This window comes from Pseudopodoces humilis, chromosome 15 (assembly GCF_049639895.1).
Source record: "Pseudopodoces humilis isolate 2021_Gansu_Grassland_sample_001 chromosome 15, ASM4963989v1, whole genome shotgun sequence".
NCBI lineage: Eukaryota > Metazoa > Chordata > Aves > Passeriformes > Paridae > Pseudopodoces > Pseudopodoces humilis.
In genome coordinates, this window is record NC_142214.1 from 18,789,240 (window position 1) to 18,804,456 (window position 15,217).

Consider the following 15,217-nt stretch of genomic DNA (forward strand, 5'->3'; position numbering starts at 1 on the left):
GAACTGCGCTGAGGGGAGCGAGGACGCCCTGAGGGGAGCGGGAAGCCCAGGGACGAGATGTGCTCTGAGGGCAGCGGGGGTGTCCTGAGGGGAGCGGCAAGCCGAGGGACGGGACGTGCTCTGAGGGGAGCGGGGACGCCCTAAGGGGAGCAGGAAGCCGGGGCCCGGGAAATGCCGTGAGGGCAGCGGGCGGTCGTGGCCCAGAACATGCCCTGGAGGCAGCGAGGATGTCCTGAGGGGAGCGGGAAGCCGGGGGCCGGGACGTGCTCTGAGGGGAGCGGGGATGTCCTGAGGGGAGCGGGGATGTCCTGAGGGGAGCGGGAAGCCGGGGGCCGGGACGTGCTCTGAGGGGAGCGGGGATGTCCTGAGGGGAGCGGGCGGTCGAGGCCCAGGACGCGCCGCAGCCCCCGCGGCTCGGGGCGGGCCAAGGCCGCCGGGTGTGCGCGGCCCGGGGAGGCGGCGGCGGAGGAGGCGGAGGCGGTGAGGGGAGGGCAGGGCTGGGCTGGGCCGTGCCGGGCGAGCAGGCGAGCGAGGGACACCTGGGCGGCTGCGCTGCCTCCTCCTCCTCTCACGTAGGTTTCGACTTTCTTCCCCGCCCGGAAACTTGGTGGAGGCGCCGCGCTTGCCGCCGTCGCAGGCCGGGTTGGCGCTGGGCTTCCAGCGCCTCTTCCCTCCCCATCCCGAGGGAGAGCGAGCCCTTTCCCAGCCCCGGTGGCCGCAGGTGAGCGGGAACGGTGTTGGGGGGCGGGAGGGGATCCTGCCGGGACTGAAGGACGTGGGAGTCCCTGAGGAGGCGCGGGGCTCCCACCGGGATGAGGTTCCCTGAGGAACTCGGCGGGTCCCGACCGGCCGAGCACGGGAGTCGCTTGGGAGGTCCCACCGGGGCTGAGGGGATGCGGAGTCCCTTAAGGAGCTCGGGAAGGAACTCGGGGCTCCCAGAGGGGATGCGGGGTGCCCGCCGGGCTGAGGTCGGGGGGTCGCGGGTGCCCGAAGCTCCCGGTTCTCACAGCGGAGGGCTCTCGGCCGTGACCGCGCGGGGCCGCAGCCAATGTCCCTTATCAGTGACACGGGCAGCGCAGGTGAAGGCTGCCGGCCCCAGGGTTTAACTCTTCACAGCTCCTTCCTGGGCAGGACCCACCAAACCCGGCGACTTTCTGCTTGTGGGGGTCGCAGGGAGGCAGCGGGGCAAAAAATGTCTTTGCTAGGAGACGGAGAGCGGCAAAGTCGGCGAGTTTGCTGGTAATTAATGCAGGGGAGAAAAAAAAAGCCTATAAATAGAAGTTGAGATAAACAAGCAAAGCACAGCAAAATGAAGATGTGGACCTTTTGGAAATACCTTAAAGATAAGAAGTACAGGTGATGATAAGGCTTAGTTTAACCCAAAGAGTAACCATCTATTTGGAAACATTTTTGTTTCAGAAGGTTGTTGTCATTTTTTTAATGAGGGGTGTAAAGCGGGGTGAGGCTGTGTGTTGCTGAAGGGGTGATGCTTGGCTGGGTGCACTTGTTATCTCGAGGATAATGTCAGGAGGAGAGAGATCTGATGGAGAAGGAGCAGACCAGGCAGCAGGCGGCTGATGCCAGCGCAGGAGGTGGCAGGGACAGCGGGGCTGCCCCTTTCGGTGGCACTGCAGGCTTAGTTTGCTTTAAGCCCTGCTTGAAACGGCACTTTCAACTCCTTGAGCGGTTTTTGGGACCTACTTTACCTCGGAAAGTAAGAAGTGCAAAATGAGTGCTTCCCTGCTGCTTACCCAAGCCGAAAAAGTGTCATATTCAAGCTTCTGCTCCAGTTTTCTAGCCAAGGAGAAAGCACCAGAACAAAGTTTCCATAGGAAAAACTATTCCAGCTCAAGTAAGTGGTAGGGGAGATCTCTGCTGCGCAGAGGGTGTGTCGCAGCAGGGGCACAGCGGAGATAATTGGCGGCCCGGAGAAGTTTCTGTCGCTGTCACAGAACCCCAGAGTTGTCCTGTGTAATCTTTAAGCCCTTGGGGGCTCAAGCAGCCCAAGGTTTGGGTGGTGGAGAGAGCTGGAGCTCTCCTGCAGCAGCGCCAGTTGTGTGTGCTGTGCCTTTGAGGGACTGTGCTGACGTTTGTCCTTGATGCCGGAGCTCTTTTGGCAGCTCTCCAGTGAAGGGAGAGCAGAATTGCACACATGGCTCCTTCAAAACAAAACTTCTTTCTCTGAAGTTGCACACTCCAAGTCGCCTTTCACAATTTCCCTGAGCAGATGTAGTGTGTCTGCTGCTGAAAGGGCCTAAGGCAGTGGGAATATTTATTCCCTCCCCCAAAGGGATTTGCTCCCTGGACCAGTTTACAGAGTCAGAGCAGCACCAGTGCTTGTGCAGGGCAAAACAAAGGGGTCATATGGCTGGGGATGGAGCAGGGAAATGATAAACAGGAGGCCAGCCTTCTCTGGGGACTCCCCAGCTGAAAACTCAGCTGTGCTGGAAATCCACACCTTCCCTCTCCCTGTCTAAGTGTTAGCATGCAAGCTGGGTGCAGATGGGGTTCATTTAAATAACGGGGATCCGCTGGCATAAAACCCAAGGGAGGGATGGGAGAGGAGGACCTGTGGTATGCAGCACAAAGGAACATCTGTTGAATGGCAAATTTCAAGTTTTTCACCGAATCAATAGTGAGGAAGGTGAGCAAGAGTTAAGAAACCATCCCAACCATATGGCCTGCGGAATGAGGACTCAAAAAGGTGGAAGAAACAGCTCCAGAAGGGACCTGGCAGCTACATGACCTCTGAAAAACCCCTGAGGTTTGAAGATACCTGATGAAAGAGGTTGAGATTGATTCTGGATAAGCTTAGTGCTCCCTGAATGGCAATTCCAATAACTCGTGGAAATTTTAATTAATGGGTTTGTAAACTACGGCAGTTCAGAACTTCCCCAAATGTGGTTAATAAAAGAATTTACACATTTATGGGATTGTAAAGTCTTAGACTTCTATACCTAAAAGCATAAATATCACAGCATAATAAAATACCTGTAGGTCACAAAACACCCCTGCTGTATTTTCTCTTTTCCTTGCACTGACATACACATATATTGTTTTTTGCATTAAAATGAAAACTTCCTGCTGCAACAGCTCTATTGATTTCACTTTGAAAATGAAGCTGCATCATTTCATTCTGCTCGTGTGGATCTCCCCAGAGGAGTTGCAGCTGTTGCCTTACTCACAGGCCTGAATATGTTTTGCTGGTTTAATACAAAACCCTCTTGTTTGGCTTTTCCTTCTCAGTTTACTTTAGTGGTGCTGCTCATACAGTTGTTAGGAATTGCATTTGACAGTCCCTCGTCAGTTTATGGTCCCTGATTTATAGCACATAAAACGTTGCTCTTGGCTTAGAAATTTCTTGACACGAATGAAGTTTGAAAATAGGAAAATATCTGGCAGTTTTTCTGATATTTCAGATAAGAAGTTGCCCATGAGTCAGTATCTCACAAGTCAGCTAAAAAGGGTTAGAGGGGATTTAGATGAATGAGCAGTAAGAAATACTGTGCTGGACCAGGAAAAAGCACTTAGGGCTGAAAGGAGGGAAGTGGAATAAAGCTGGACAAATTTGGAGGGACAATCAGCAGCTTACAGGCAAAGGCTTTTAATTTTTTTTTTTTAAATACATATATTTATATAATGATCCCCTTAGTTTTGAGGTTCCAAATTTTGTTTGGAGACCACAGTGTTTCTTATTTGGAATACTCTGGAAGGGAAGCACTAGAAGGGATTATGTATTTTTTTAAAATGTTCTCTAACTTTGCCTGTACCTTAAATCACACAAGTTTATAAACAGCTTCAGCAGAGTCTCTTTAAAAGCTGATTTTCTGACAGTTAAAAAGGAGTTGAGATAAAACTTACCCTGTTCCTCTGAGGGTTCAAGGGACTCACCTGTGACATCAGTAAATCACGAGCAGCCCTATTTGTAAAGTTCTCAGACTTATCTAAGGCTGGGGGGTTGATAACAGAGAAATTCTTCTCACCTAATAAATGCTGTTGCAGATCTCCACAATAAAATAAATAAAATGCAAATAAATAACGGCGGCATGGGAACTGAGAGCTGGGGATTTCCTCTTGTACGCAATCACAACTGATCAGGAGCAAAAACTGCCACGTGAATATTTGGAGGAGGATACATAAAAATAAACGTGATGGCTCTCCTTGGCCTTTTAGTCTAAAATCCAATTCCCTGTGAGAACAACACCTGGGGCTACTTTAGTCTGAATCTTCGGGGGGTGAAAACCGAGGAAAAAGGAGATTCTTCTCCCTCCCCACCCTGCAGCTCGTTCACGGGCTCAGGAGGAATGTGGCTGTTGCACTGATTTGGGAACAGCTCAAGGACTTTGCTCTGCTGCTTCAGCTCCTTTAGCTGATGAGACAGCCACTCCCCATTTGAAAATTATTTTTAGAACAAGGGAAAATATAATTATCAATTCACGCATATTGTAAATGTGTGCCCCGTACAGCAAGAGAACAATGGGTTTTAAGTCCTGCTGCTGGTACCAGTTTGGACACAGCCTTAAATCGGGTTAAGATTTTAAGAGAAAGAAACACATCCCAGATACAAAATGCCTGTTGAAGTTTTGCCTCCCTCGGCCGTGAGGGTTGTTTGAAGTCAGTAAGATACATCAGGAAACACTGTATGAAATTGGATGAAAAGGCACCTTCAGTGCCATGTGCATCTGTAAACTCATGAACCATTAACACAGATGTCTTAACCAGCAGAATATGTCTCAAGTCCTCTACAAATGAGATTTAATACTGTTCTGTCTGTCTCTAGGGGAACGTAATCTTAATCCAGATTTATTTTTTTATTTTTTTGACTTCTGCTGTTTCATTATTTACTTAGGAGCTGTCACCTGTGGTGAAGGGCATTTCAGCTACTGGTTGCAGCAGCTCTGCCTACCCAGAGGCACTGGCAGAGTTTAAGTTCACTTCAAACTCAGCTGCAGCTGCCCTGGGGAGCCACAGTTTGAGAAGGTTTCGTTTTGTTTAAATGAAGGTAACTTGTTTTCTTTCTTTCCCCTTTACCACGATCTGAGGGTGAGATGGAATGTAAAGGGGAATTACAGACCTAATTAGCTCTTAATTCAGCTTTTTTAGTTAGTGTGAGCAAGCTTGGGCTGGAAAGTACTTTGCATAAGAAGCCCTCTTACCCCGTGCAAGGAAGTCTGAGCAGGGTGATGTGTCCTGCTGTCACCCTGCTGTCACCCATGGCATCGGGCACAGGAGCTGTTGGGAAAGAAGAGCCAGCCAGGGGAAATGTGCTGGAGTCTCTGGAATGACTCTCAGCCATCCTGCCTTTATTTTGTGGAGCTGAGATTCCAAGTGCCAAACTCTAACTTTAAACAGAACACCATTAAAAACAAATAGTGCTACTGGAGCTGAGACTTGGACCAGGTAATGAGGAGTTCTGTGCTACTTTATCCTGCAGCAAAGCCCTAACCTGGTGCTTCTGATGTTAAAAACTCTGTCTGTTGATAGGAAATATTTCATCTCCAGGTGCAAAACTGCTTTCATGCTGCTGGATTGCTTGTGGTAAAGTTTTGTAGAAAACAAGAGTTCCTTGTTTGTGTTTTAACGAACTAAGAAAATGAGTTATTTCATGCTTAAGGCTGAGAGTAGCCAAGATTAATTTCTTTTAACTGAAATTAATTTTAAAGTAGCACTTTGATAGAATGTGATAAAGATTAAAGCTCTGTAGGAGTTTCTCACAAGACAGGAAGGCTTAGAGCTACAGAAATACCTTTTGTCTCCCAAAAGCAAGAGTCTCTCTCTTCCCGCCTCCTCCCTTCTCACATTACTATTAAATATCTCTGATGTGACCACCCTGCTGAGGATATTCAAACAGGGGCTTTTAAAACATCCAGTTATATAAAATGCAGTGCACAGTCTGCTGCTTCCCCTGGATCCTTTGGAAGTGCTGTGCTGAAAAAGCAATGCCTGTTCCTGACCTGTGTGACAAATACAGATCACAAGTAGACAGTGGTGCTCAGGTTTGCTTTCATCTCTCTCTGTAAAGAAGGAATTTGGAGGCAGACACACAGAAAGTGAGGAGGTAACAGCATCTGATACTCATTTATGGCCATTAGACACTTGATTTTTACCTCATGTTCCCAGAAGCAAGCACAGTTCTTTGGAAAGTGAGTGTACTCCCAGATATTCAGTTGAACCCAAATCTTAACATCACATCTCCTAATCCCTCTTTGTTAGGTTTTGGGCTTTTTGTTGGAGTTGCAGAAGCTTTGGTTGTTAATTACTGATTAAATCCTTAAATAATAGCGCTGGGTTCCTTCTTTCTTTGTAGAAAGCTTCTCCCACAAACATCAAACTGATTTTTAGGGATAAAGTTGCAGATAGCTGCCAAATTAAAAATGTAGGTGAGGGTGGAGGTGGGAGTATTTAATTTTCTGGAGAAAGATGATTATAGACACAATAAAAATAAAAAAAAAAAAATAAAGACAATCCATCCCTGGGGTGGTAAAACTTCCATAGGAATATTTGGGTCAAATTCTGCAAAGAAGCAAATTGATTTAAGTGACTGAAGAATTCCTGCGAGCACAAAATGAGCAATTTGCATGTTTGTGTGGAATATGCTGTAGAAAGGAGTGTGGATATAGTGGAAGCATCTTGCAAGGGTGAGAAAGCAGGAAGAAAAACATCAATAAAACAGCTTTTTCTGCAGCCCTTGTCTTCAATTTGATGGCATTTAATGTATCCATTTTTTTGAGCACTGTGTTAAAATAGTCACTGTTGGATCCCCTTTGAAAGAAGAGTGTAGGTGGAAAGTTTAATTCCTTTAAGAAGGGAGGACAGAGGAAATTTTTTGGCTCTTGTTGCCCAGATAATATTAACAGAATGATAACACCAGAACGTCCTGCTCTGCAGAAAGTACTGGGATTAATTTTTGAGGTTACATTTGTTTAGCCCTGCTACTTTAACACTCTGGGTCCTGTGAGACAGTTATTGTTGTATGCAATCATTAACTGAGAGAGAAGCAAATGTTCTGAGCATATGGTAGTGGGAGAAATAAATTATAAGTACCAATTTCTTAAGTTTTCATGTCAGCTTTTCATTCTCCTCAAATTAGAAATGCTTGCAATTTAAGCTGTTGATTGCTAGCAAGATTTTTAAACTGAGTGTTACAAATCTTTCCTTGTGTTGAACTTTCAGATGTACTAACCATACAGGTTTTTTATAAAAATCTGCAAGATTTTTATAAAAGTTTTATAAATCTGTCTGGAAGTGAGTTATGTTAAAAATGGAAATCCATCAATGTTGCAGAGCTGATCCTGCAGAAGTTGCTCCAGAAAACTCCTTGGGGTTGTCCTGCTCTACTCAAGCCCTTCAGCTCATCTCTCAGGATAGAGTTTCCTGGGATAATAACCCTTTTCTGGTCTAACAGGATAATGATTCTGATTATAATTAATGAAAATACAATTGGCTTTCTGTTTTCTGGTGGAGAAAACAGATACTTGCCCAGTAGCTGAGGCAGATAAAATACCAAATTGTTTAACGAGCACAGAAACACCAGGGAGTTAAATACAACTTTTAAATACAACTTATTTTCACATTTTTGGTTAAAGAATGAGTATAAAAAATGATGGGGGCAATGGAAATTTAAGTTTCCATTTTTTCTTGATACTGATTACAGTAAAACAGCTTTGATTTAGAGTTTCTGAGTCAAAATGTTCACACAAATGCTGAGCAGTTACTCTTGGAGATGGCTCATTAGAAATCCAGTGGCTTCAAGGCAAACTCAATTAGTGAAAGGGTTGCTTCTTATTTAGCTGTGTAAATGTACCATTTCCAGAAGATTTTTACATTCACTGGCCTGATCTTCAGCCATATCAGAAAATAATAAAGATAATAGGAAATTGTATCAAGACCTGAAACCATTCTTGGGTTTGGTGTTGTGTTTTTTTGTAAAATTGACCTCCTTCAGTATTGTTTATAAAAATCCTCTGCTGTTTCAACATTTCTCTGTGCCACTGTTGTAAACTAAGGACAGTTCAGTGATGGTTGTGAAACGCTGTGGCAACACACTGGAAGTGTTCAGTGAGGACTGTGGTGCCTGTCCTATAAAACCTGGCTCATTTCATGAACCCTTCTTCACAGCAGTGATGCAATTCAGCAAACCCCCCCAGGTACAAACACATTTTCAATGTGCTTTTCTGTCTCTGGAATGGAAAAAAATGCCATTATATGAAACACAAAACTTCAACTCTTTGAAGAAAGTTTAGGAAAAGCTCTGCCCCTTTTTCTCATGTTTTATTTGTAAAGGATTGGGTTTGCTCCATCAGAATCCATCTGGAACTTGCTTTTAGGTTTGGTCTGTGCCCTCAACCATCTTCATCCAGACTGTGCTGGCTTATTTTATCCACCCCCAAATAATTAATTAATTGTTTAGCCTTTAGTTGGAATGTTGCAATTCCAGTCTCCCAGGGAAATGTTGTTATAAATATAATAACTGACATAATTATTGCAGTGAAATATTACATAGCAGGAGATGTGGAGCACGTGTCCCACAGTCCCCAGACCAGCTTTTATTTGGGTTTTCAGCTCAATATTTCTGTACCAACATGTCAATGCTAACCTACAGCTGCCCCAAAGCATAAACCCTGGCATTTCTAAAATATTTCCCACGATACAACTCTATTTTTAATATTGAGAATTTGATGATTTTTTAAAAAATCATTTCTTCTCTAGTCACCCATAGCCTTCAGGAGGAATTTTACACTTCTGTTTTGTGTCCTTGCTGCACGGTTCTGTGTTTTGCAATATGAAATGTGCTCTGCTTGCTCACCATATTTGTGGTTTTAGAAATCAGACAGGATTGATTTGATTCTTTTTTGTTTGGGTTGTTCTTTTTCCCTGGGAGTTTCCTATGTGGTCTGTGTAGGTCCCTTGAGATCCTCTGCAGAGGTGTAACAAAATGTTAAATTCCCAGGAGCTGGTGCCTCTGTGAGTCTGTTTTAGCCTCTGGTGATGTGATTTCTCAGTGTTTAAATGGGAACAGCAGCAATGTTACCCCACAAAGAAATGAACTTCAGGCAGATACATTGTGGCCAAAATTCACGTGTACCAAATGCTGGAACCGTGTGAGCAGACAGGCCTGGAACAGAACTAGGGTTTGTGCTCCACACTAAGGGTGGCACAGTGAAATGCTTTAAATCAGGAGCTGTGTTTGGGAATGCTGGTGATAAACTGGGAAGCTGGAATGCTGCTCTTGGGGCAGGCAGGTGCCACAGGCACAGCTGCTCAGTCACAGCACAAGTGGAGGCACGGGCTTGGGAAGATTTCTTAGATAATCACCATTTTTTTTAATATTTTTTATTTTTTTTCCAAGCTGTAGAAGTGAGTCATCAGTTCTGTTTCCAAGTCTGGGCTGCTGAGCGGGGAATGAGCAGTTTGCCCACCAGGAATGGTGCCGAGGGGTTCAGTGCTGCTGTGGTTCTTGGCAGACCCCTCCCAGAGCTATTAACAGTGTTGTAGATGTTCAGAGGGGGCAGATCTGAGGCTCTGGGCCCTGGCAGAGCTAAAACAAGAATAGGCAATGTGCTAATATTGTCAGGAATAGTCTTGCTTTGGCAGGAATACAGATTAGACTACCTGATAAGTCATCTTTTAAAAAAAAATGTCTAGTCGTTGAGTCACTGTTACAGTACCAGGAATCCTACTTTAAAAAAAAAGCCAACAGTGATTTTCTAATTTATTTTTTTTTAATACAGTAAAGATAAAGGTGATCCCAAAGGAATCCTTATGGGATAAGAAATTAGGAAATATAAAGAGATTTTTGCTGGTCTGTTTCCTTCAATTCTTCGTTACTCATAGAGGTGTTTCTCTCTAAATAATTCTGACTCCAGAGGCATTTCTTGTATTACCTTTTTAGAACAGCAGAGTCCATTAGAGCAGCACATGCACGTGTCAGGCTTTAACAATTTCATGCAGTTAACAATTTCAAGCTGTATCCTGACGTGCTTCCCTCATTATGTGAGTGAAAAGCCACAGAGAGATTCCAGTACTTTGGAGAAAGACAGGCGCAGGGAAGGTGCCACCCTTTGCTGGAAGGAAGCTGGAGAGTGAGGGATGATGGAACAAAAAAGCAACACAAGGATGGAGGGATTGATTGGGTTGGTCTGGCCTTTGGAGGTTGTAATGAGGAGCTGAGATTGGATTATACAGGATTGAATTTGTATCAAACCTCCCCTCCAGAGCTGGAATCCTGTGGACTCTCTGGAGTGACTTTGGAGCATGGCTCATTGAAGCTGAGGGGAGCCAGGCCTGTTACGATGAAACACTGATTTTCTACACATTTCAATTGGGCCTTGTTGGGCTGCAGCAACATCTGTGCTGGATGGGATTTTAGCATTTCTCCCCTTGCAGAAACTGCTTTGTGCCTGAGTCCCTGAGCAAGGGAGGCTTGTTTGAGCCTGCTGCCCTCCCCATGCTGCTCACTCAGCCCTGCCTTGCCCAAGGCTCTGGGCTGGGTTTCAACACAAGTGTCAGCCTTGGGTTCCCTGGTGTCCTTATCGAAGGGACAGTGGTGTAAAAGTAAAATTCACCTGGGCACCTTGAAATTAAATCTTCACCCCTTGTTTTCAAGGATCTAGAAGTGAGACAGCAGATCAGCTTAGAGCAGCAAAATTGTGGTGACACTTTTATCTTCCACAAGTTATTACTCAGAAATTACTCATCAATGGGATTCATCTTGTGTAACCTTTAAACACAGAGCAGAGAATTAATTTGGTAAATAGTCTGAAAAACCCCCCAATAAAAGTAGTTTATCAGCAAAATTACTGTGAGGTTTGTTTTTGCTGAGAAAGTGGATTTGTTTCATCACCTGCCAAACTTTTATGCAAATAGTCCAACCCGAAGCACAGGTATCTCTGATGGGTAGTGTTTGTCTTGGAAGCTCCTTGTTTCATGAAGTGCTGGTGCTGAGCTGATTGATTAGAATTGGTAGGAGACGATAAGTGATGGTCTGATGTTGAAATGTTCCTTTTGCACCTGTAAGATCGTTCAAGATCAGCTGAAGGCTGGCAAAAGGGCCAAGAAGGAAACAGAAGGGCTGCCTGTTTCAGGTGGAGGCAAGCACCAAACGGGGATTTCTGAGAGAAAGGGGCATGGACACATCTGCTTTCATTTCCATGGGTGCTGTCTGATAGCTGTGCTTTGTTTTTGGAGCACTGAGTCAGCCAGGCAGGAGTTAATGGAAGGCAAACAGAAGAGTCAGGGATGTTCACCCAGGCTGAATGCTTCCCTCAAGGGGAAGATGCTTTCTTGGCACTGCAGCAGGGGAGAGAGGAGCAAACACCTCCTGTTGTACCCACCTGGAACCGTGACAGTGATGTTTTAATCTTTTGAAGTGAATAAGTTCCTGTGGCTGGGTAAAAATTTGCCTGTGAAATGGCTGATTCTATTGGTGATATGCTCTCCCTTTAATTAAATAGCTGACTTACCTTGACAATTAATTGGAGTGATGTATTATTTTTATTAGAAACCCATGACTAATTTTTTCTTGCCATTCCTGGTATCTTATTGTTCTTGTCTCACCCCCTCCTGAGTTCTGCTGTGCCAGCTGTGTCCTCCAGGCACTGGTGCAGACCAGTGTTCCCTCTTGCTTGGGCTTTTACCTGTTCCAGATAAAGTCATTGTTTTCAGGTATTTTCCACATCGTGTTTCAGAAATTTTCCATTTCATCACAGTTTTGCTTTTTTTTTTTTTTCCTATGTTTTATTTTGTTTTCAGAGTCTGGGATTCTTTACTTAAAAAAAACCCATCAATCACAAACTCCTCAAAACATCACCACAAACCCCCCCACCGTGTAATGTAGTTTGCTTCCTTTAATACCACATTTCTTACTTCATTAAAATAACTGCCAGGTTAAAAAAATCCTCCCTGCAGTCATCCCTGTGCCTGTATCTGCTAGGAAACTCAAGTGAATTTTGTATTTAATTACAACAGGCAAGATTCAAACTGGATGTGACTGAAGATGTTTCTGTTAAAATCAGAGCAGCAGCTACAAGGACTCAGTTTGTCCCTTATCCTGCTCTCCCTGGCTTAAAAGAGCTGATGCTCAATCCTCTCTCTAACCTTACAACAAATGATGTGGACAATTCTTTACATTTTTTTCCATTTAGGAAGCTTTAGTCTTTTTATAGGAAATTTGTTTCCATGGGGGAACTTAGGCATGGATGAGTGGGGAACAATGCATTGTTTGTTAAAACAAATTTTTTTGAAGGGAGTGGGCTTGAAAGGAAGGAAATGTGGTTTAGATTTAAGTTTCTTTTGAAATTTCTTCCTCTTCTTTTGCCTCATCCTCCCCACCTTCCCCCCCCAAACACAAAACAAATCCTAACAACCAGAAGTCTCCAAATTGGCTTTCCACCACACACGTCTTTAAAAGATTTGGTATAATCTGGAAAGCCACAAGAAGTTTAAAAATCACTGTCTTGTGTATCCTTCTTTTCCCTTCCCTCTCTGGGTTGTTCTCCCTCAAGGACATGCAGTTTTTGTCTCAGCTTTTCTAGTCCCTATGTTGGGCAGGGTTCATTTAGCCTGTCTCTGGTGTGTGCATGTGTGAAGCTTAAGCCTCAGTTTAACCACGTGCTTAAAGCTTGTGCTGAACGAGCTCCTTGCATGCTCTGATCCCTGGGCTGCTCATTCACAGGATGGTTCTGGAAGGAGGAGGGGAGCAGCTGGGGGTGCAGATTCTGGGGGAGGAAGCTCAAGGCAGGAATTTTTTGTTTAATTTTTAATTGGCTGGGTTTAAAGCAGGCAGTTGGCTGGAAATCTCTCTCTCTGCCTTTCCCTAGAGGTCTGTGGCAGAGCTGCTGTGTGACAATCTCCTCCCTGCTGCTGGCTGCCATGGCTGACCCCATCACTGAGGAAATCGTGTCCCAAGTGCCCGAGCTGTGCTGTGAGTGTGGCCAGGCTCACCCCTTGCTGGACAATCACCTGTACAACTTCCAGGACGAGGTGGACGATGAGCTCATCTGCCACATCTGCCTGCAGCCCCTGCTGCAGCCCATGGACACACCCTGCGGGCACACCTACTGTTTCAAGTGCCTGGAGAACTTCATGCAGGAGTACAGCTTTTGTCCTATGGATCGCAAGAAGCTCTCCTTCCTGCAGTGCCACAAGTCCAGCCTCCTGGTGCGGAACCTGCTGGATAAGCTGATTGTGCTGTGTCCTTTCAAGGCCGAGTGCCAGCAGACCATGCAGCGCTGTGAGCTGGAAGCTCACCTGCAGAACAGGTGCATTCCCCTTCCCATCCTGTTATTGCTGTTGTGCTGCTCATCAGAACCTCAGAGCAGCTCCTCAACTGGGGCAAGGTGGGACACCAGAGATGCCAGGGTGAGGCTGCACAGGTGGGTGGGTGAGGACAGTGTAATTGTGTGTCTTCTCTGGAGGAGATGGACGAGCTGCTCACCTTCAGGCCATCTGCAGACACTAAACCTGTCAAATGCCTGCCAATGTTTGTGGGTCCTCAGCTGGGGCACCAGCTCTGGAGTTGTTAGGAACAAGCTTATTCTTGTTCTTTCCCTCGTGCAGAGAAGAAAGGCACAAAGTCAAGGCTCTGAAAGCAAGGGATTGTGCAGTGCTGCCGGTTTAATTGGTCCAATTAAGATGTGCAATACATAAGTCTTTGACTCAAATAGTGCAAGTCCCTCCAAGCCGCACATTATGCACTTGCTAAATCACCTACTTATAATTCCATTATCTTCTCTCGTTCTTTTGCTGAGAAAGAGAAGCAAATTAAAATTACTGTAGGTTTTTTTCCCATTCCTCTTGTGTGGAGAAAGGGAGAATTTTTGGTGCTTCACTGCTGGTGGAGCTGTTGACAGGCAGGATATCGTCACTTTAAAAGGAGTGCAGGTGACAGAGCTCTTGCTGTGGTGTGTGGAGAACCCTTGTTCCTCCCTGGTTAATGATTTGCAGGGAAGGGAGCTAAGTGCAAGCCCTGCTGCAGGTGGAACAGACCTTCCTTGGCAGGGTGTATTTGTCAGCAATAAGAAATGCCACAGGCTTGGTTCATTCAGCTGTGTTGTCATTTGTTGTGGCAATGACAGATTTTATAAATAAGCCAGCCAGGGAACAGGTACAGTTAGGATACCTTTGCAGCTCCAGCCAAGGATGACCCTTGTGGTTTTTGCTTCGATCCCCATGAGCTGAGAGCTCGTGCTAGAGCCAGGGGAAGGGATGGAAGGTGCTTGGGTGCCCCTTTCCCTTCAGTGAAAGTTTATAATCTCCTTTTTCTCGAAGCAACCCTTTGTCCTGGCAGCTCATTATCAGGCTGGGGCCATGGCTCACACCAGGGCTGGGCCTTCCTCTGCTCTGCAAATCTGCCCTGCTATCAGTAAACTCCTGTCACTGGGTAATCCCTCTGGCACAGGAGTTACACACAGGGGAGGGAGGGAGAGAAGCACCTCAAATGTTTACGTTAGGGACCTGCCTGAAAACTGTATCATTCTCTTATATATTCCACAGTTGTTTGTGTCTTTCTTGGGGACAGAGTATTCTAAGATTCCAGACTATTTCACCTGGGCTGTTTGGCACAGTCAGACTGAAAAACAGGGAGAGGAAAAAAAAAAAACAACAAACAGATAAGAAAATTGCACTGGGATTTGGGTTTTTTCTTGTTTTAAGTGAGATTAATAATTTAATAATTAATAATTTAATTTATAGGAAAATTTAATAATTAATAATTTAACTGATAGGAAAATATTTAAGGAAATAAGAAGCACACAGTAACTTATTTTCTTGGGGGATATCCCTGCCTTTTGCAAATTGAATTTGTGTTTTGGTATCTTAAGAGGGACATGTACACAAGTGGATCACTCAGCTTCTGTCATTAAGTTCAGGGTTATTTTACTGCTTGGAGAATAAATAAGTAGGAATTAACCAGAGGACGTAATACTGGGATGAGACTTCTTCAGCCAGAATGTAAATAGTTCAGTTTAATTTGAAAAGTGACTCTGCTAAACACCCAATACTACTCATGTCTCTAAAAGTGATGTTTTTGCATTTATCACCTCCTCGTCACCTTTTTTATAAATACTCATGATAAAAGAGCTCACCCATTAGTGCTGGGACAGGCTGGTGATGTATCTGCATCCAGGGCACATTTTGTGTGTACAGCTGCATCCCAGTTCTGGGATCTCTGTGTGGAGCAGTCAGTGCGATTAGGAATTCAATTGCTCCCATTCAGGTA

General features: G+C 45.1%; 1 protein-coding gene across 2 annotated transcripts in view; it reads left to right on the forward strand.

The window, feature by feature from the left end:
• Positions 1–513: 513 nt before the first annotated feature.
• Positions 514–15,217, forward strand: part of LOC102103441 (ligand of Numb protein X 2-like) — a 28,819-nt gene continuing 14,115 nt past the window's right edge. Inside the window, exons 1-3 of one of the 2 annotated variants that reach the window (XM_014256539.2) lie at positions 598–721; positions 4,850–5,002; positions 12,819–13,259. In XM_014256539.2, the coding sequence (XP_014112014.2) occupies positions 12,871–13,259 (389 nt within the window). In that variant the 5' untranslated portion in view covers positions 598–721; positions 4,850–5,002; positions 12,819–12,870. Of the gene's footprint in view, positions 722–4,849; positions 5,003–12,818; positions 13,260–15,217 lie in introns of both variants that reach the window. The other variant, XM_005527390.3, reaches the window with a different exon arrangement.